The sequence below is a fragment of the Aquarana catesbeiana genome, linkage group LG01, assembly GCF_042186555.1.
Source record: "Aquarana catesbeiana isolate 2022-GZ linkage group LG01, ASM4218655v1, whole genome shotgun sequence".
Taxonomy (NCBI): Eukaryota; Metazoa; Chordata; class Amphibia; order Anura; family Ranidae; genus Aquarana; species Aquarana catesbeiana.
Window position 1 is genome coordinate 109,155,492 of NC_133324.1, and position 21,737 is coordinate 109,177,228.

The 21,737-nt window shown below is 41.6% G+C and overlaps 1 protein-coding gene across 1 annotated transcript in view; it reads right to left on the reverse strand.

Annotated features, from left to right (window-relative positions):
- Window positions 1–517: 517 nt before the first annotated feature.
- SLC38A9 (solute carrier family 38 member 9) overlaps window positions 518–21,737 on the reverse strand; it is a 194,686-nt gene continuing 173,466 nt past the window's right edge. Inside the window, exons 9-15 of the mRNA XM_073622814.1 lie at window positions 19,539–19,733; window positions 17,983–18,090; window positions 12,667–12,773; window positions 8,005–8,118; window positions 6,657–6,805; window positions 4,719–4,808; window positions 518–2,492 (exon numbers count right to left, since the gene is read on the reverse strand). Coding sequence (XP_073478915.1) covers window positions 2,327–2,492; window positions 4,719–4,808; window positions 6,657–6,805; window positions 8,005–8,118; window positions 12,667–12,773; window positions 17,983–18,090; window positions 19,539–19,733 — 929 coding nt within the window. The 3' untranslated portion in view covers window positions 518–2,326. The remainder of the gene's footprint in view (window positions 2,493–4,718; window positions 4,809–6,656; window positions 6,806–8,004; window positions 8,119–12,666; window positions 12,774–17,982; window positions 18,091–19,538; window positions 19,734–21,737) is intronic.

The following is a 21,737-nucleotide window of genomic DNA, read 5'->3' on the forward strand; positions in this document are numbered from 1 at the left end:
CTTAAGGACCGAGCCTCTTTCTGAGATTTCGTGTTTACAAGTTAAAAACAGGTTTGTTTACTAGAAAATTACTTAGAAAAAAAATATATAATGTTTGGGGGTTCTAACACCCTTATTTTTTTTTTGGAAAAAATAAGACAACAGTAAAGTTAGCCCAATTTTTTTTTTATATTGTGAAAGATAATGTTACGCCGAGTAAATTGATACCCAACATGTCATGCTTCAAAATTGCGCCCGCTCGTGGAATGGTGTCAAATTTTTACCCTTAAAAATCCCCTTAGGCGACGTTTAAAAAATTCTACAGGTTGCACATTTTGAGTTACAGAGGAGGTCTAGGGCTAGAATTATTGCTCTCGCTCTGCCAATCGCGGCAATACCTCACATGTGTGGTTTGAACACAGTTTTCATATGCGGGCGCTGCTCACGTATGCGTTTGCTTCTGCACACAAGTGAGGCGGGACGGGGAGCGTTTAAAAATTCTTTTTTCTTTACCTTTTATTTTTACACTGTTCTTTAAAAAAAAAAAAAAAAAAAATTGTGTCACTTTTATTCCTATTATAAGGAATGTAAACATTCCTTGTAATAGAAAAAAGGCATGACAGGAACTCTTAAATATGAGATCTGGGGTCAAAAAGACCTCAGATCTCATATTTACACTAAAATGCAATAAAAAGAAAACAAAAATGAAATGTCATTTGGAAAAAAAAAAAAAAAAAGTCTCTTTAGGAGCTATGGACGGAAGTGACGTTTTGACGTCTCTTCCACCCGGCAATGGTTTGGAGATGGGTGGGGGCCATCTTCCCCTCACTCATCTCCATACCACGCACGGAAGTGAACCCGATCGCCTCCGCCGATACCGATGGCTCCGGAGCGAGGCGGGAGGGGGGCCCCTCTCTCGCCACTGATAAAAGTGATCTTGTGGCGAATCTGCCGCAGGGACCACTTTTATCTGAAAGCGGATCGCCTGCTGAAGAAGAGGATACTGGGGTTATGGTAGCTAGCTGCTGGCATAACTATATCTCTCTTCAAAGTACTGACATATAACGACGGCGGGCGGTCCGTAAGTGGTTAAAGAAATTTAGGAGCTCACTGGATTTCTGGCAGGAACAACAGGTATTTTTTTGTCTGTACTTGCAGTGTTTTTAAAGACACTATACACGAGCAAATGTACATGTATTGCAAAGTTGTACTAAATTTGTTTTTTACCCAAACACTTTAAAAAAACCTCAACATATTTTGATGTCAGATTTTCTTTTAATTTGCCCATCTCCACACAACTAGCATTTTGTTATGGTAATAATCTGAAATTACATCACAAATCATTAAAAGGTTGTCCACCAGTCATCCAGTAGCAATACTGCCAGCTGGTGAAAAAGAGTCTCTTCTGTCCATCCAGATGTTGCTTCAAGTGTAACTACACTGCATCTGGTTCATTGTAGCATGTAGCATTTACTTCCTGGAATCCATCTGCCCTTAGCTCAAGCAGAAGGATGTGCTTATCTGAGAAAACCCCACCTAGAGAATCCTGACTCCTAGGATATAGGGCATTATTTGCCTAGGCCTGGAAACCAGGAAGCAACTGAAAAAACAAAGAAAAAAAAAGTTTAAAACAAGTAAATATGATATACTTTCCTATCTAATCATTAATGATCACGAGGATATAAAATAGTGTTGACTGGGAGAGTGAAGTTCCACTTTAATAAAGTAGAAAGCATAAGGAGGATGGAAGACTTAATCCATTCACAAAACAGAAGCCTGGATACCTTTCACAAAACATGGCAACTCCGGCAAATGTTCATATTCTTGAAGGAAGGGAAACGTCTGTTAGCTGGAGATGAATGAGTAGGGATTGCTCATGCCAACAACTATCACTACCTCTCTTTTACACCGATCACAGCTAACTCCAATTCCCCTCAGTAGCCTTCAACTCCCTTACTATTTGATCCAAATGTGTTGAATATATTTGGAATACTTGATTCACATTAGTCATTTTCTGTGGTGATAATGCTGAATATATATACTTGATGTAATAAAGATCTGAACCAACATGGTTTGTGCATTCTTATGCAACATTTTCTTTGCACTTTCCACTGCTGTATTAGTGACCTTGTGGTTTCCTATAAATAATTTGAAAAAAAAACAATACTGAGGAATGAACTGCAATGCGTGACACCTGTCACCAGGGATGGTTTACAAAACACAATGCCATCTCTTCCGTGGTGTTTTCTTGTGCTGGAACAGGACATGCTACATAGCTGCTGTATTCATCTTCCAGAGACGTGTCTGTAGAAATTGCAGCTGTTGACACACATTTATAATCTAAAGTTTACATGAGAAACTGTGCAACAAGGTTCCCAACACCTAGAATGATGATAGAGGTATGTATGACCGCGGAAAACCACGTGAGCCGTTGTCTGCGATAGAGAGCGATCATGTGGATCAGACAAGGGTACACAAAGACAAACGCAAGACCGCAAGCAGCTCCGGAAAACCTAGGGAGATAAAATCAGATCATCACAATGCTGTTAAAATTACATTTACAACATAATTTGCATTAGGAGGGAGGACGGCTAGTAGCACTAGGATATGTCTCATCAGCAACTGGCTGAGAATATCTTCCTCAATGTTGATCTATTTCCCCCCGGAAGGGTCATCAGGGATGTCTAGAGCGCTCAAGGAGCACCACAGACATATGATCAACCATAACTGGACCAGCATGGACTGATGGCTGCGGGCAACATTACAGAGGGCAGGAAAATTCCCAGGTGCCTTTTTTTGTCAATGTAAAGACACATATCCTTCAACTGACTGGCTCCTCAATTTTGCAATAATACTATTGGGAGAGAAACCTTTGTAAGATCAACTGTGGATGAATGGTGGGTACATTTTTTTTTGCTTTTACATGCATAAGTTTTTTAGATTCTCCCTAAATCATTGCTAAATTACTGCAGAGTTAAGGGGTACACACTATGAGAAAAAATTGGAAGAAAAATCCTGCACGAGGCACGATCGTCCAATCTTCATATTAGTGTGTACACAACTTTCAACATCCAATTCAGATTTTGCAAATGAAAATTTCCAAAGGGACTAACTCCATAATTTTTCTTGTACGTTAACAGAACTAACGATTTTCGTTTAATGGGTACTGTTTTCGTACGAGAAAAAACAGATATGAAAGAATGCACATGATCATAAATAAACGTAAAAATAAAAAACATTGTCATACAAGAACTTTTGTATATTATTTCCTTCCTCGGTGCTGACTTGCTGCGAAACATCGAGAAAAACTGGATGATAGTTTGCCCGATTTTCTTATAGTACCCACCTTTAAACTGACTATTTTGCTAAATTCAAAATGAAAAATAAAGTCTCTACTGCAAAGAAGACATTTGGTACTCATCTCCTGTGCTGTTGGCACTGTAGGTCTCTGATGTAGTGTAAACGTCAGCTGAAGAATTCTGCATACTCTGACATATCTCGAATTGTCCATTTCTTGGTTCCCCACTGTGTGCGGTGGTTTGATCTGCCGGCCTTTATGTCACACCAGGACACAGTAGTGATGTAAGGGCCAGTGGAGTGCAGCAGAGAACCAGAAATCTGACAGTCCTGGATATGTCGGCAGCATATCCAGGACTGGACTACTAGCAGAACAGGTATATATTACATGTCTTCTTTGGAGGGAAGAATTAATTTTAGTTTTTGGATTTAGTGACAGAGTCACTTTAAAACTACAGCTAAAGCTAAATATTTTCTACAAGCACGGGATAGGACGGGAAGGGTTTAGCACCTCTGTGACAGTAATGCTGTCCGTGTCCCTATCAAGGGAGAAGAAGATGCATGTCACTGGCACATGAAAATGCTCACTAAGATCTCTAGTGATTGTTTTTGTAATGAACAAAAGCTGATGGCAAGCAATTTTGGTATGTCCCACAGACGGCCATCTTCTTCTTCTGGGTTTGACTACAACTGAGCCATCCATTGGTTCATTATGCACTGTATGAAAAAACACAAAAATTCAAGGAGGACGTGAAAAAAAAAAAAAAAAAAGGGAAATCCTAATTTTGACAGCTGTCACCTTCTTAAAGTGGTTGTAAAGGCCGAAGATTATCCTATTGCATTATATGCATTAAGATAAAAAGCCCTCTGTATGCAGCAGCCCCCCTCAGCCTCCTAACACTTACCTGAGGTCCCTCTCTGTCCAGCGATTTCTCAGCTGTCCGATATTCTCCTTCCTGATTTGCTGATACACAGCAGCGGCGCCATTGGCTCCTACTGCTGTCAAAGTCAGCTACCCAATCAGGGGAGAGAGGGGCGGGACTCCGTGTCTGAATGGACACAGGGAGCTGTGACTCAGCTCGGGTGCCCCCATAGCAAGCTGTTTGCTGTGGGGGCGCTGAACAGGAGGGAAGGAGCAAGAGTACAGAAGAGGGACCCAAGAAGAGGAGGATCTGGGCTGCTCTGTGCAAATCCACTGCAACAGAGCAGGTAAGTATAACATGTTGGTTATTTTTATAGGAAAAAAACAAGCATTTACAATGACTTTAACGAGTGTCCCCACTATCTTAGTGATAATGGTTACCAAGAAAAATAATGAGGGTGGACATAAACATTGGGGAATGATGTTCTTGAATACGTATCTGGTACACCACTTGTGCTTAGTGATATCATTTTGTTATAGTAGAATAGTATTTTATGCAGTATAGTGTATATACTCGTACCTAATAATTCCCCCTATGTTGGGGTAAAATTTCGCCATAACAACTCCCACGGCAATAACCACTATGTTGAGTGCCAAAACATGTAGAATACTAAAAAAGAATGCACAAATAAAAAACAGATATATAAAGACAGTTTTAAACATCTCTAGGTGTCTAGATAAAAGTATCTATATACATTTTCCAATATATAAAATGTCTGATTCCCAACACACTGCATCACAAATTATTTGCAGGTTTGCTCATCCATGTAGCAGTTGCTTTTGAAGAGGCTTTTACTTTTTCTTTATATCTAAGGAACATATAGATCTTTTGGAATGTGGGTACCCCAACATTTGGTATCAATTTAGGGCCCGTTCACACACGTCTATTTTCCTGCAGTACATTAACAGCACATTAACACGTTGCATCAACACAGGTGCATTAATGCAAGGCCATAGTCTGAAGGGCCCTTAAATCCAGTGTCAACAGCAAGAAAAGTATGTGAATACTTACCTTTTCTGGTGTCTGCACGTTCGAAAGGTGTTCAACACTTTTGAGAGTGTTCATCTCCTGGGTTCCCTCATTGGTTCCACCCTCTGCCCTACACATCCCTATTGTCTCCTGTAATGGGAGGAGGTCATAGAGAAGAACTAGTGAGAGCTGAGGGGGACCCAGGAGACAGACTTTCAAAAGAGTACATTGTAGCACAGGATTTAGCAGATCAGAGTGGCAATCAATGACACAGGCAGTGGGGGAAAGTTGAGTATTTAAAGACTTCTTTCACTCATATTTACTATAGTGATAGGTCGAACCTAGCTAACTCTAAATCTATTCGCAGCCACATTTTAAAACAAATCTATCTTGCCCTGTAAAGAATAAATCACTATACATACCTTTTCTAAAGCAGATGCTGTGTGCAGGAGAGAACCAACAACGGCTGGGAAATGCCAGGGAAGTGACGTCACCCATAGAGTTACTATGGGGCTTCCATTTTCAGCTGCCTCTCCTGCACACGCCTACACAGCAAGTAGGTTTAGGGTCAAGTGTTGGCTGAACTACTTTAAAGTGTTACTAAACCCAGGACTCACTATATCTGCCACAGTACACAGAACATGGAAATGCAATTATTTTAGTAAATATAAACTGCTAAATACCTTTTCTCATCAGCAGTATATAGCAGTATTGGGACTTCTATCAGTGTCCGGCAGAGCACTGCTTAAAGCTTGTAGGAGATAATTTCACTCTCCTCTGTCCTATGAGGCTGCGTGACCACTGACCCTCTGTCTGGACAGTGCTGATTGGCCCTGTGCCGATCACATGCACCCTCCCAAAAAAAAAAAAAAAAACTCTCTAGCAATACACACCAAACTGAATATGTGCAGAGTGCCCCCAAGGCTCTGTTCTATCAGGAGATGGATTGGGGAATGTGGAAGGGGAGGATCAGAGACGACAGAATGAAACAGCCTTTTTACGCAATGTGCAGGATTAACCCCTTAGGTGCCACAGTGAGTATAACAAGCATGCTTTACTGCATTTACACACTGATTTTATGGTTGTGGGTTTGGTAAAACTTTAAGCATTCATTGAATTGACTAATAAAACTCACAAAAAAAAACACATGGCATGCATGGAAACCCCTATACGGAATGTTACTCTGTCACCTTGCATAATCTATAAAGAAATATAAAAAAGGAAAGTCTAAAATGCGCAATAATGTGAATATAAATGGCATAGAAATGGGCATAAACATAAGTATAGAAGGCATATTACCATATGCATTAAATGCATTACCAAAATTACCTATTTGGCTTGCTATTTTATCTGACAGTATAAGGTCAGGAGTGAATACAAAAAAACTGCAGGAACAGTGAAATATAATTATCAGATCTACTTCACAGACAACAGCATTCCTGTGAAAAAAAGCTTACAGCTGGAGTCACATGTAAACATCTTACTTACCTTGGATAGGTGTCTCCAAAGATATGTCCCAGGAGTTGTACTCTGACCAGATACCCTAGCAGTGGGTACACTGTCATCATTTGAAATAGTAAGAAAATTCTTGCAGCGAATGACAGGATGTCATTGCTGGGAAAATTATCTAGAAAGTTCTACATGGAAAATAAAAAGATAACGTTACATTCAAGATAAAGAAATTATGGGATTAACTATTGAAAATCAATATACCTTACTGATACAAAAGGTTAGAGAAGGGAGGGCATAAAGTCCTTATTGTTCTCACAGAATGACATTTAAAGAGTAACTCCACTTTTGTTGAGAAAAAAAACATTCCCCTCTGGGTGATCTATATACATTGCAAGAATTTTAACAAACTTTGTTGTAAATTCCTACCTTTTGTTATTTTGAAGAAATAGCTGTTTGTCTGTGTAAATGTGCCAAGTGAATCTAATGGGAGTGATTTTATAATTATCAATCAGCTGCTGCACCGGCGGGGCTCTAATGAGGAAAAATCCCTGTAGACGTGATTTCCCTTTGGGAGTATCTCACCAAAAATGGCATTTTTGTTGCAGGGAATGCCAAAAATCTGACGTGCATCTTACTGCAGACTTTTGGGGAAATTAGTGAGCCAATCACACAAGCAGAAAATTACATTTCAGGGGGTGTTTTGTACACTGTGTACAGAATACCTCCAGGTAGCCATATTAAATTTTACAGAAAATTACAGTGCTACAGATTGAAAAGGGAAGGTAATTTTTAATAACATTCAATTAGAATATGACTTGAGTCGCAACTGTATATGTTATATTTTTTTTTTTTTTTGCTAATTTTTTTCCCACGAAAGTGGAGTTATCCTTTAAGTGGCTCAAGCCTACTATTACCAGTATCCAGCCCAGGGTACCCCTTACTAAATGTGTCCTTATTTTAAACACACTGAAAATGCAGTGCATCTTTGACAGCATTATATAAGATAGCTGACCCTCCCAAAGGGTTCAGAAATCATTTGTTTCGCTATCAACAGCATCATCAAAAAGCCTTCCTGATGATGCTGCCTACAGTGAAATGGGTAGAGGCGGGGACACGGTACGTCTGACGTCACATCCGGCGACAATGTTTTTAGTGGAATGCACGCCAGTCCGTCCTATTGCTTCAGGGACAGATGGCAGTTCTGAAGGATATTACATTGCTGGAATCTGCTGGGTACCAGCTTGGGCACCGATACACGCGAGTGGAATATTTTTATCCTTTATGGGAGTTTTATGAAATAAATGGGTTGCATGATGAAAGTCCCTCACAAAAAGTCGTTCCGTTTAAAATTTGAACAGACAGATATACTTGGTTTTACACCTACTTGCTGAATGCATTCTTTTGCCAGCGGAGGAGAAGGAAAAAAGCCAAATACCATGACACCTACAAACATATATGTTAATCCAACCAGGAGATAGGCAACTGAGAGATCCCTGACCTGTAAGAACAAAACAACAAATGTTATTCAATTATTCCCCATTTCCTACAATAATAACTGCAGCCTCTCCTCCTCTTCATAAGGGAATTCTATAAACACCTACATCTAACACTTACACGAACGTACTAATCTTTAAAGGCAAAGGCAACCATCCAAACAGGCCATGTTATGATCTGATGTATAGCTGCTTAAAGAGTAGGAGTAAGGAAGACTTTAAATATCTTTTAGGTATTTATTTTGGTCTGTTACCCCACCATGATGAGTGCTATAGTCATTGGAAAAGGAAAGCATGGACATCAATAACATTATGACAAATACGAAGCCTTCCTTACTCTACCAAAAATATGTTTTGCCTTGCATTTTGGAAGATTTGTCACCGCTTCTTCCAAGAAAAAAGGAGGGGGAAAATCTCCCAAACAGCAGAAATAAAAATCTCACAGAGGTTCTAACTGTATATCCATAACAACAAAATTGGCTGGAATTGGGCTCTTAAAACATAAAGCACTTAACGGATTTACTCTCAAGGTGGTCTGACGTTACTTGCTTCACTAGTTATGTTTGGTCTTACGTGAACATTTAAATAATCAGTCTTAAAATATTTTAACTCTGCCAACTTACTTAGGACAGATTTCTTCTTGCCTTTACTTAAGTCTAATACACACGATCACTCCTTCCCTCTGCATCACCGAGAGCTCTCAGGGTGTACGGACTGTTCTGGACGTTATAGACCCATATATCTCTTGTTGCAAACATCCATTCTTTGATGCTGGCACGCCTGCATTTGGATCGTAATTGATATATGCAGCCGTCCTGTAGTGGACTTTGGACACTGTTTATTCCTAGAGAACCGGGACCTCTCACCCTAACACAGGAGTTTTCATTAACCCTTGAAGTGCATTAGGAGGATATTGTGATACATTTCCCTGAAGAAGACATTTTTCTTTGAACTGAGCATGTTGAAACGCGTTGGAATTTCACTACTTGACACCACGGTTTCTCGTCTGTGGCGATTGTATCGGGTAGTGTGATGTATCATTTCCCTATTCCTATTTGCATGAATGCAATTTTTTAATATCCTGTTATGTGCTATCTTTATTATTCTATTTATATTTTTCTGTTACTACACAACATATATTTTTTACATAAATTTACAATAAACATTGAGTTTTATAATCTTTAGTTTTCATTACCTTAAAAATCCCTTCAGAGGTTTTTGCAGCTTTTTCATTAATGATATGGGAGGATGGCAATGACACATCCATACCACCAGGGTCAACTTTATACATTAATACACATGATCAGAGATTAGAACAAAAAATACCACAATGTAGGATGATCTGATCGTTAGTACACAGTTTTTCGAGAGTCGACCACCACAGTTCTTGGAAAATTAACTGAAAGGACGAATATGAAAAATGTTCTCGTATGATACCAGATCGTACATTTGTTTAACCCCTTCGCTGCCAGGTCTGTACGTTGTATGGACCTAACGGCGATGGGGGTTGGGTGGCACGCAATCTGCAGCCACCAAGATTGTGGCTCCGCTGCCGCCCGATCGCTCTCACACACACACCTGGTATGGCGCGCACCCCCACCACCACACCCCGTCAAGTTTACTGGGCTCCGCTCGCCGGCCTGAGATCTCCATGGCTGGTGCCGGTGTGTAGAAGGGAAGGAGAAGAGCAGACACCAGTCTGCTCTCCTCCCCTTCTTCTTGTGACCTGGAAAGCAACGTCTCTGACGTCACTTCCGGGTCAGGCTATTGGTGTCTCCGGCTCGTTTTGCCGGGAAAGGCTGCTGCACTGCAATACATTCAGTGAAGTACAGGGAGACATGCAGGGTCTTTTAGACCCTGCATATCTCAATAAAGAGAACCTATCACCTAAAAAACACCACATAGGGGACGGTTTTTCCCCTATGTGATGAAAAAAAAAGTTAAGTAAAAAAAATTTTTATTTTTTTTTTTTGCAAAAAAATAAAGTTAGACCCAAGCACATAACACCACCCCCCCGTAATTTTTGAGGCCCCCCCACTCCACATATACACACTCACGACCGTAAACGCATGCATCGGGGCGCCTACGTGTGAAAGCACCGAATATGATACACGTTACATATCGCTGTATACGCCGGAGTGAGAGCAATAATTCTAACACCAGACCTCCTCCGTAACACTAAACTGATACCTAAAGGGGGCTTTTGAAGCGTCGCCTATAGAAAATATAGGGTACTGAAGTTCGTCGCCATTTCACAGGCGCACAAAAATTTAAAGTTTGGCATGTTGGGTATCTATTTACTCGGTGCAACCTCGTCTTGTATATGTTACCAAAAATGTGGGTAATCTATTGTGTTTGTTTGCCCTAAAAGTCACGGTGGTATGTTTTTTACTGAAATTTTCCTAGACCTTTGCGGTATTATTGTGTGACATAAAAAATTACAACTACCACTATTTTATTCTCTAGGGCAGGGGTGTCAAACTCAATTTCATCGTGGGCCGCATCAGCAGTTCTTAAAAGGGCCTGTTGTATCTGTAATATTAGATGTCCAGCGCATCCCCTCCCCTTACATTAGATGTTAAGAGCCACCCCACCATCAGAAGTTGAGTCCCCCTACTCTCCCTAACATCACAGTGCACCCCCCCTTTCCTTATGCTGCTGCTGGGAAGAAGCTGGATGCAGTGCTTGAAAGTAGGGGTCTGGCAGAGGACCAGAGGAGGGCTGGAGCTCTCCTGCAGCTGCAGGAGAGGTGTGAGGGCCACATGAAATTCGGCCCGCGGGTCTTGTGTTTGACATCTGTGCAATAGAGTGTCTGCTTTCAGAAAATATATATTATTTGTGGGTTTTGTGTAATCTTCAGGCCTGAAATTATTTTTTAAACGTGTGCAAAAAAAGCAAAAAATGGCTCTGGCAGCGAGAGGGTTAATCAGTACAGTATTCGTCCGGAAAAAAAAAAAAGCAGATGAGCAAGACCACGCATGCTTGGAAACAAAAGAGTACATTACAATACAGCACATTACATTGCTTTTGAAGTTGTATTCTGTTGTACGAGAATTTTCGTAAGTTTACTAACCTATTAATTTTCAATATGAGACTAGCATGCAAAAAAAAAAAAAACAGACCATCATTCGTCCGATAGTCTCATTGTGTGTAGTAGGCTTTGGAGTCAGACTTTTATTTTCAAGGTCAGAGGTCATCTGAAATCTGACACAATATAAATTCGGAAGCTGGGAGGTGGAAAAGACCTAAAGTGACATCTGACCCCCTGACAGAAGTTGATAGGTAAGACATGACATGGACTTTCACTGTATTGTTCATTTAAGCACAAGACTCCAATCTTGTTTACAATGTTGAAATGTGTTCTGTAACCTTCACTTAAAGGGAAGTTCCACTCAAAAATGCAATTTCCGCTTTAAGGGAAGGTGACCCCCTGACATGCCACATTTGGCATGTCATTTTTTTTTTTGGGGGGGGGGGAGAGAGATCAGAAACCCTCTTTCTAGAGGGATCCAGCTCCCACTTCCTCCTGGCGCACCCGTGGCGCCGGAAGGAAGTTCACCTCTCCCCCCTCGCTCTCGGCAATCATCTGGGACACATCACAGGTCCCAGATGATTTCCCGGCCAGTCACCGCGTGTAGCACGGCTCGCACAAGCGCAGCCGGGCGCCCACAGTGACAATGCCGGCGCCGCAGAGAGGAGGGGGAGAGGAGCGGGGCTTCGTTCCCCCGCATCGCTGGACCCTGGGGCAGGTAAGTTTCCGATTATTAAAAGTCAGCAGCTGCAGTATTTGTAGCAGCTGACTTTTATTATATTTTTTTTTTAAGCGGAACTCTGCTTTAACACATAGACACAACTTCTGTTAGAAGCTCTCTTTATCTTTACTCCCCCCTCCTCTCTCAAGGTTTTACTTTTGCAATTATTCTATTTGCTAGCTTTTAATAACATATTTCTATTTGTTGGCTTTTAATAACATATTTTTAATCGTTAATTTTTAACATCCCACACCACCCCTTTCTTATCTATGTATAAAATAACATGTAATAACACATTTTGTCAGAATGGACATTTTATACACAGTGATTGCGTCCTGTGAATCTGTTCCTGCAATTGCAGAATTAACTTTTATTTATAGTCACAACCAGAAATATTCCCATAACAACGTATAGTAGTTTATGTCAATATTTTAGTCTAGATTTAGGCCGCATTCACACCTGAGTGTTTTCAGCTAAAAAAAAAAACGCTCATAAAACACCCCAAAAAAACGCCCAACAAGCAAAATCCCATTCATTTCAATGGCACCTGTTCATATCTGAGCTTTTTGTTACCTGAAGCAAAACGCCTGAAAAACGCCCTAAGCTCAAAAAAGAACATGAGCTTCTTTGGGGCACATTGCACTCATTTTTCTGCCTTTTACATTGGTGACCTAAACAAAAACGCAGTAAAAACGCGCAACTTTGAAACGCTCAGGTGTTAATGCAGCCTAATACTCTGGTAACTGGTTTCTGGTGATTCATATCTTTTTTTTACTTTATTTAGGAGGTGAGAGAACTTACATTATTTTCAGGGTTTTTGTTGTTCTTTAGCAGCGTGATGATACAGTTGTGAATGAAGAAAGCAAGTGTGAGGATTCCAGTCAATTGAGGAAATGATAATCTAAATTCTAAAGAACAAAGGAAAAAATACAACAGTTATGATTTAAAATGGTTTATATGGATAGGAATATATATATATATATATATATATATATATATATATATATATATATATATATATATATATTACAAAATATGAGTGCTTTATTTCACTTTGCAACACATGCAGCAGAACAGAACACAAGACATGGCTCAGTGAATTACACTGTCAAAGGGAAAATTCATAAGGACTGAGAGATATCAGCAATACACAAGGAGTTATTTAGAAGCCATGTACAAAAGCAGACACATCAGATGGATAGGCATGATTAAAAAACTAGTTTATCCACATGCTTACTGGGCACTTAAACCCCCCTCCTGCCCAGACCAATTTTCAGCTTTTAGCGCTGTCACTCTTTGAATGACAATTGCGTGGTCATGCAACACAGTAATCAAATTAAATTTTATCATTTTTTTTCACACAAATAGAGCTTTCTTTTGGTGGTATTTAATCACCACTGGGGTTTTCATTTTTTGCTAAACAAACAAAAAAAAGACGGAAAATTAAAAAAAAATAAATCATGTTTTATAGTTTGTTATAAAAATTTTACAAACAGGTAATTTTTCTCCTTCATTGATATGCGCTGATGAGGTGACACTGATGGACACTGATAGGCTGCACTGGTGGGCACTGATAGGCACATATAAGGTGGCACTGATAGGCACAGATAAGGCAGTACTTATGGCCACTGATAAGATGGCACTGATGGGCATTACTGATAGGTACCACTGATAGGTGGCACTAATGGGCAGCACTGTTGATGAGGCACTGGTTGGTGACATTGATAGGTGGCACTGTGAGCACTGATATGTGGCACTGGTAGGTGTCACTGGTGGGCACAGATGACTCCGCGGCTGCTCTCCTTGATCGGGACCGATGTCCCTCTGACAGCCACCAGTGGTCGGCTTTTTTTTTTACAGAGCCGGTACTCGGCTATTTCTTCTCCTCGCACTGATAGCGTGAGGAGAAAAAATAGCCGATTACCGGCTCTGTTTACATCACATGATCAGCTGTCATTGGCTGACAGCTGATCACGTGGTAAGGGGTCGGGATTACTCCGATCTGTGATCCAGTGAGTCTCAGACTCGCTGATCACAGAGCGTGCTGCACAGGCCTCTTGAGCACGGGAGGATGTCTATTTACACCCCCCCCCCCCCCCAGGCAAAGAAGGTCCACACTGTAGCCTTCATTCGGCCATAGCACGGATCTGAAGCGGTTATGCACTAATGCTATTAAAACTGGTAATATGACTCCAGAGTAGGGCCGTCTTTAAGACAGGGCAAAAAGGACATCTGCCCTCGGTCCCATCATTGTTGTGGAGCCCAAAGCAGCTGCCTCATACTTGCCAACTATCCCTGTTCAAATTCCCTTGAAGTTTTAGTCCTGTGCTGTGTCCTGGTATTTCAGTGTAAAGTTCTGTTACCAATGTTGCTCAGCTCTGCCTATTGCTGTGCACAGATGACTCACCTGCAGACCCCGTGTTTAAATGTAAGTAATCTGCATTGATATGTAAATAGCGGTGGCATTAATATGTAACTAGCCGTGGAGCGGCTGCATTGATATGTAAATAAAGGTGGGATTCATATGTATATCATGCCCCTTGAGGTCATATCCACCATCACTTCTGCTGAATGCTGCCCACTGGGGCTGTAAAGGGGCATGCTTGCAAGTCCTGCCTACAACTGTGGTCATTAAACCTATCATTAGCCTGTTCTGCAAGGCAAGCAAATTGGAGGTGGAACCCTTTTTCAAAATAACATGGTGCCACAGCACCCTGAATTGTGGTGCATATGAATACGCACATTCAGCAGATGTGTGAGGGTGTCATTAACATATAGTGGCACTGCTGTGTATCTGCTAAAGGGCAGTATGTTTCTGTAGTGTCAGAAGCGTTCCCGACACACACACAAATGTGAAAGCAGGCGAAATGTCACAGTTACATTGGTGGTCAGTGTAAATTTTCTCATTACATTGGGGTTTGGTGTATAATCCTTTAATTCACACTAGTGGCCAGTGTGAAGGTCATTTTATGTTGGTGGTCAGTGTAAATCCCTACTTACATTAGTGGTTCCTGTGAATGCTCCTATTACATTAGTGGTCAGTGTAAATCCCCAATACATTAGTGGTCAATGTGAATCCCCATTACATTGGAGGAGATTTCTGTCTATTGATCGGTCCCCTCACCTCTCCAGTCCATGGTGTGCAGGCAGTGAGGAGATGATGTGCTGTAAGCATTAGCAACCAATCAGTGAACAGTAATGATGTGCACTAACCTCTTGCAACCAATCATTGAGCGGTAAGGATATGCAGTAACCTCTAGCAACCAATTAGTAAGCAGTAATAATGTGCAGTAACCTCTAGCAACCAATTGGTGAGTGGTAAGGATATCCAGTAACCTCTAGAAACCAATCAGTGAGCAGTATTGATGTACAGTAATCTCTAGCAACCAATCAACAACAAGCAGAAGTCATGTGCTGTAACCTCTAGAAAATAATAAGCGAGCCATAATATGTGCTGTAACCTCTAGTAGCCAGTCAGTGAGCGGTAATGATACTCTGTAACCTTTGGCAACCAATCGCAATCACTGCCTGATCTAATTCAGTAAACTGATTTTGAGTCTAGCTGCTATTTACTGTAGACTCAGGTGGAGAGCGAAATTGCATGGGGGAGGGGGGGCCCAAGAAAATGTTTGCCCAGGGTCCAATCAATATTAAAGACGGCCCTGCTCCGGAGTAATTGTAGAAAAAACATCCATTTCTGTTGAAACAGAAGAATAAATCCAACACTCATACACGTGGGAGATTTTCAAAAGGTTTAGTAGCTATAAGTTGCCACAGCATGTCAGAAGTAGAGGTAGGAACAAGCAGACAGTGGTTCCTACTGAAGCGATTGATATTAAAACATGGTGAGGGTAAAATTATTCAGAATGTCTGGATAGAGATCAGCTAATTTGAGCTAATTTGTATATATTTACAGTGGGGACGGAAAGTATTCAGACCCCCTTAAATTTTTCACTCTGTTATATTGCAGCCATTTGCCAAAATCATTTAAGTTCATTTTTTTTCCTCAATAATGTACATACAGCACCCCATATTGACAGAAAAATACAGAATTGTTGACATTTTTGCAGATTTATTAAAAAAGAAAAAACTGAAATATCACATGGTCCTAATTATTCAGACCCTTTGCTGTGACACTCATATATTCAACTCAGGTGCTGTCCATTTCTTCTGATCATCCTTGAGATGGTTCTACACCTTTGAGTCCAGCTGTGTTTGATTATACTGACTGGACTTGATTAGGAAAGCTACACACCTGTCTATGTAAGACCTTACAGCTCACAGTGCATGTCAGAGCAAATGAGAATCATGAGGTCAAAGGAACTGCCTGAAAAGCTCAGAGACAGAATTGCGGCAAGGCAGAGATCTGGCCAAGGTTACAAAAAAATTTCTGCTGCACTTAAGGTTCCTAAGAGCACAGTGGCCTCCATAATCCTTAAATGGAAGACGTTTGGGACGACCAGAACCCCTCCTAGAGCTGGCCGTCCGGCCAAACTGAGCTATTGGGGGAGAAGAGCCTTGGTGAGAGAGGTAAAGAAAAGCCCAAAGATCACTGTGGCTGAGCTCCAGAGATGCAGTCGGGAGATGGGAGAAAGTTGTAGAAAGTCAACCATCACTGCAGCCCTCCACCAGTCGGGGCTTTATGGCAGAGTGGCCCGACGGAAGCCTCTCCTCAGTGTAAGACACATGAAAGCCCGCATGGAGTTTGCTAAAAAAAACACTTGAAGGACTCCAAGATGGTGAGAAATAAGATTCTTTGGTCTGATGAGACCAAGATAGAACTTTTTGGCCTTAATTCTAAGCGGTATGTGTGGAGAAAACCAGGCACTGCTCATCACCTGTCCAATACAGTCCCAACAGTGAAGCATGGTGGTGGCAGCATCATGCTGTGGGGGTGTTTTTCAGCTGCAGGGACAGGACGACTAGTTGCAATCGAGGGAAAGATGAATGCCGCCAAGTACAAGGATATCCTGGACGAAAACATTCTCCAGAGCGCTCAGGACCTCAGACTGGGCCGAAGGTTTACCTTCCAACAAGACAATGACCCTAAGCACACAGCAAAAATAACAAAGGAGTGGCTTCAAAACAACTCCGTGACTGTTCTTGAATGGCCCAGCTAGAGCCCTGACTTAAACCTAATTGAGCATCTCTGGAAAGACCTAAAAATGGCTGTCCACCAACATTTACCATCCAACCTGACAGAACTGGAGAGGATCTGCAAGGAGGAATGGCAGAGGATCCCCAAATCCAGGTGTGAAAAACTTGTTGCATCTTTCCCAAAAAGACTCATGGCTGTATTAGATCAAAAGGGTGCTTCTACTAAATACTGAGCAAAGGGTCTGAATACTTAGGACCATGTGATATTTCAGATTTTCTTTTTTAATAAATCTGCAAAAATGTCAACAATTCTGTGTTTTTCTGTCAATATGGGGTGCTGTGTGTACATTAATGAGGAAAAAAATGAACTCAAATGATTTTAGCAAATGGCTGCAATATAACAAAGAGTAAAAAATTTAAGGGGTCTGAATACTTTCCGTCCCCACTGTAGTTCAGAAGTGAAGTGGCACTTGTGCATCCAAAAATCAACAGTATACAAATGCATCAAGAAGGCTCCGCATGGTTCCCCTCCACAAGGAGCGCCCAGGCGCTGCCCCCCCATATCAATGCGTCCGGCCCCCTGATCTACATACAGGGATGCATGGATTCCAATGGGGGGGTGGTTTTTTTGAAGCACACGATTAGAGCTACTGAATATTCGCTATTTTCACACTAAATCTCCTCCCCGCCAATCAGGAAGCAGGTCATGCGACCCATTTCTCGATTGGCCGAAATGTCAGGTGATCCTATTGGAGGGGGGTGCATGGCCGGAAGAGAAGACCAACCGATCCACCAGCCGCCACTGTGACATGGATGCCATCCAGCACGCCCAGGCTCAGATAGGGGAGGGAGGAGGGGGGGAGATTGGAGTCATCCCGGGCAGGTAAGGAGGGCGCCCGTCTCACGCGGGGGCAGGGGGGTGGGGGGCATTTTTCAAACAACAGGTTGCAGCACACAGACAGATGAAAATGATTATCAGCTAAGTATTCAACAACATTACATAAAATTTTACAATCTTACCAGGAACAAAATAATTGTGTAGTTCATCCCACTGAAAATGAAAGTGGAATCCAATACAAACAGCTTTATATGTAACTAGGGATACCAAGTATAGTACAGACGCAGTGCCTATAATAGAAATAACTCGGGTTATAAAATTGCATTAGAACCGATTATAATAACATGCTGATTTTCCTCCTAGCACATTGTTATAGTGGTCAGTATTATGGCTGTACAGCACCGGGGTTCTGGATTAATGTACTGGCAGTGTGTGTACAGTCTCTGCATGTATACTCTGGAAGCTCTATGTCCACTATCTAAAAATATACTGGAGGATTAATTAGTACAATCTAATTTTAATTCGATGAAGTCATGTAAGAAACAAGCCTCCCAATGCTGCTTACTGCGATAGCCAGCTATAAATGAGAGTGGTGGCAAGCTTTTGTTATCACGTGAGTGTTTGTATTGGTCCAGCAGTGCACCAACACCTTTGCAGCCATTGTGCTATTGCTGGGTGTTTGGTGTGCTCCTGTACCTTTAAGGAGGGGTGGGCTCCCCTCAAGCCACCTGCTCTCATTTATCCATTAAATGCATGTGCCTCCACTGTGGGGACACTCATAGTTTAGTGTTAGGACCACAGATACAAGGGTGCCGTGACGTGGCTCTGTGGCTTACGCATGCGTTTGCAAATGCGTGCGGACTAAACCCCTTTTTTAACGCTTACTGTTAGATAGGTCAATTTGGTTGTCTGCAAGCTGGTGGTAAGTAGACTTTGGCTTTTTCCTGGGCATTCCCCAGACACTTGTTGGTACCTTTTTTAGCCTCCCAATGCTGCTTACTGCGATAGCCAGCTATAAATGAAAGTGGTGGCAAGCTTTTGTTATCATGTAAGAAACAAACCTGCCTGATTGGATACCAGCTGGATAGATTGCTTAGGTAAATACTCAAATTATTGCTGAAAGATCTAGCTAAGATTTCACAACCAACTGAAACCTGTATGGCCAGTTTTACATGTCTCAGAAAATTCAGCAGTGCGATTTCTGTGCAGTAGTGTGTCTTCAGCCAGGCATACACGTTTCAAATCTCGGCTGGTTCAGCAGGAACCGGCCAAGATTCAAACCGTTAATGGGCAGGTTGAATGTACCAAGTTGATCAATCAACTTGGGTACAACCAGCCTGACAGATCCTCTTGCGTTTATCACTAGCGATAATCATAGTCTACTCCCGGTTGGGATGGCTTCCCTCGCTGGCCTCTGCCGGGAGAAAATAATTGCTGATTTCCCTGTTAGCAGTGTCTGTGTTGATGGTGAAATCGTGCAAATTTCTTTCCTTCATTTCCCATTTCAACAAGTGGGTCACGGATAGACAAGTCTGTGGTAAGAATTGAGCTTATAGTATCAGGAAGTATAATGGGGAAAAAGCATATTGTTTTAGGAGAGATTTATAGAGTTGGGAGTGGTGGAGGGAGGAAAATGGAGATTGTAGAAGAAAGCAGAGAGGAAAGGGAAAATAAAAAGGAAAGGTGAGCGGGGGAGAGGTATGGATGGGAAGGACATCCAAACTTTGCAGGTTTATACCTAAAACATTAAATTTGGCAAAAAAGGACGGCGAACGGAAGTTGAGAAGAGGCAGAAGTATGATGATCAAATAAAGTGGAACAGTATTTGTTTTATTCCAACACATTTGGAATAGCGTGAATCCTGTAGTGTTTCCAAAAACGAAATCCACCGTTTCATTTAATGGTGTGGAGTCTCCATTATTTGGGCAAATGACTGTAGAGAAACAAAGAAAATACACATTATAGACCTTTATCTGTGCAATATACTGAAAGATGAAATTGCTCTAATGCAGATTGAAAATAAAATTAAAGTTATGGCTCCTTTAAATAATAAGATCTTTCCTACAGCATACCTGTAAAATCCTTTTTTTGGAGTACACCACGGGACACAGAGTAGCTATAGTAATTACTATCTGGGTTACACGCCACCTATAGGTGAATGGACACTGGCACACCCAAAAGACAGGAAGTCCCCCCTCTATATAACCCCTCCTATACAGGAAGTATCTCAGTTTTGTAGCAAGCAATTCCCAAAAGAGGGGAGGGACCTCTGTGTCCCGTGATGTACTCTAAGAAAAGGATTTTACAGGTAAGCTGTAGGAAAAATCCTATTTTCTTTATCGTACATCACGGGACACAGAGTAGCTATAGTAATTACTATCTGGGATGTCCCAATGCCCCTGAGGGGAGGGAGACACCATCATAGAAACTGCCACCAAAGAAAGACCTACTCTGCTATTTGTAATACCATGAGGCCAAAGGCAGTATCTTCTACGTGATTGACATCGACCTAGTAAAAACCCTGTAGATGTATAAACAAAAGACCAAATAGTGGTCTTGTACACCTGGACCACTAACACCCGATGATGGATGGCCCAAGACACTCCCACACCTGGTAGAGAATCTCTCCCCAGAAAAAAAAGATTTTTTTTGCCATTTAAACCATAGGCACCATTGATAAACTGGCAGATCCACTGCTAAATATTCGACCTGGATGATGCCTGCCCTTCCCGGGCTCTTCTGGCAGCACAAACCAGGATTCCTGACTCGTGCCGACAACTCAAGTAGACCCTGAGCGTCTGAACTACCTCTAGAGTAGGTAGCGATTTTTCTCCTGACGACTGTGAATTAGGAGAAAAATAAAAAAAGGCAAGACACTGTCCTGATTCAAGTGAAAACTAGAAACCACTTTAGGCTTAAAAAAGTATGAGGATGCAACATCACCTTATGATGCGAGACCAAGAATGGCTCCTTGCATGAAGTGAAGTGATAGCAACCAAAGAAGCCACCTTCTGAGATAAAAGGACCAACAGAATCCCCTGATTGGTTCAAAAAGTGGCCTCTGCAAGGACACACAAGATCAATTCAAGTCCCAAGGACACAAGAATGGCCTGACAGGCGGGACTGTCCAAGGTACATGCTGTATGAGGTATGATACAAGAAGTGAGAAACAACGGCCCTGGGAAAAAATGGATAGGGACGAACTCTGACCCTTAACGGTACTTAAAACCAAACTCCTTTCCTCTACTGAAGAAAAAGAAAATCTCCCACCCACATATTTCTGCGGGTGACACTTTCCGGCTTCACCCCAGGCAAAAAAATATTTTCAAGTCCTGTAATTGAAGTTCCTCAAAGCTGGATTCCAGGGGCTCAACAGTGCTGTGATATAGGACTCGAGGCCATCAGGTCCTGCTAGATTGGGAGTGTCCAAGGAGCAACCCACGCAGGACTCGCTATGTCTGTGTACCAAGCCCCCCTGGGCTAATTCGGCCAACACTAATATCAGTGTTGCATAAATTTGTTGAGTATAGCTTCAAATAGGGACACCTAAACCTAGGCATAAAAAAGTACCATCATCCAAAATGATATAGGAAGACAAGGAGAGGGGTAAGAGCATGAGGGTAGCTGCTGAGGCTAGCCACACGAATGCTCGAACCCCCAAAGTTAGTAGTGGACTATCCTGGTACTGATGAATACAATTACAATTCTTAGATAAAAATTCATTTATTACATATAAAAAGAAGGACCAGCCCCCTGGGGTCACCCAGGTCATCCTTCACCTGATTCTGATAGCCCAGTTAGAGTTAAATTTCAAAAATTGTTCAGTTTTATTTTTTCAATAAAGCATTACTTAGAATTGGGACTAACTGCCCCATATTACCATGTGCAATTAATGTCATAACGAATATAATATGATTTTGTATTGTATGTTTTATCT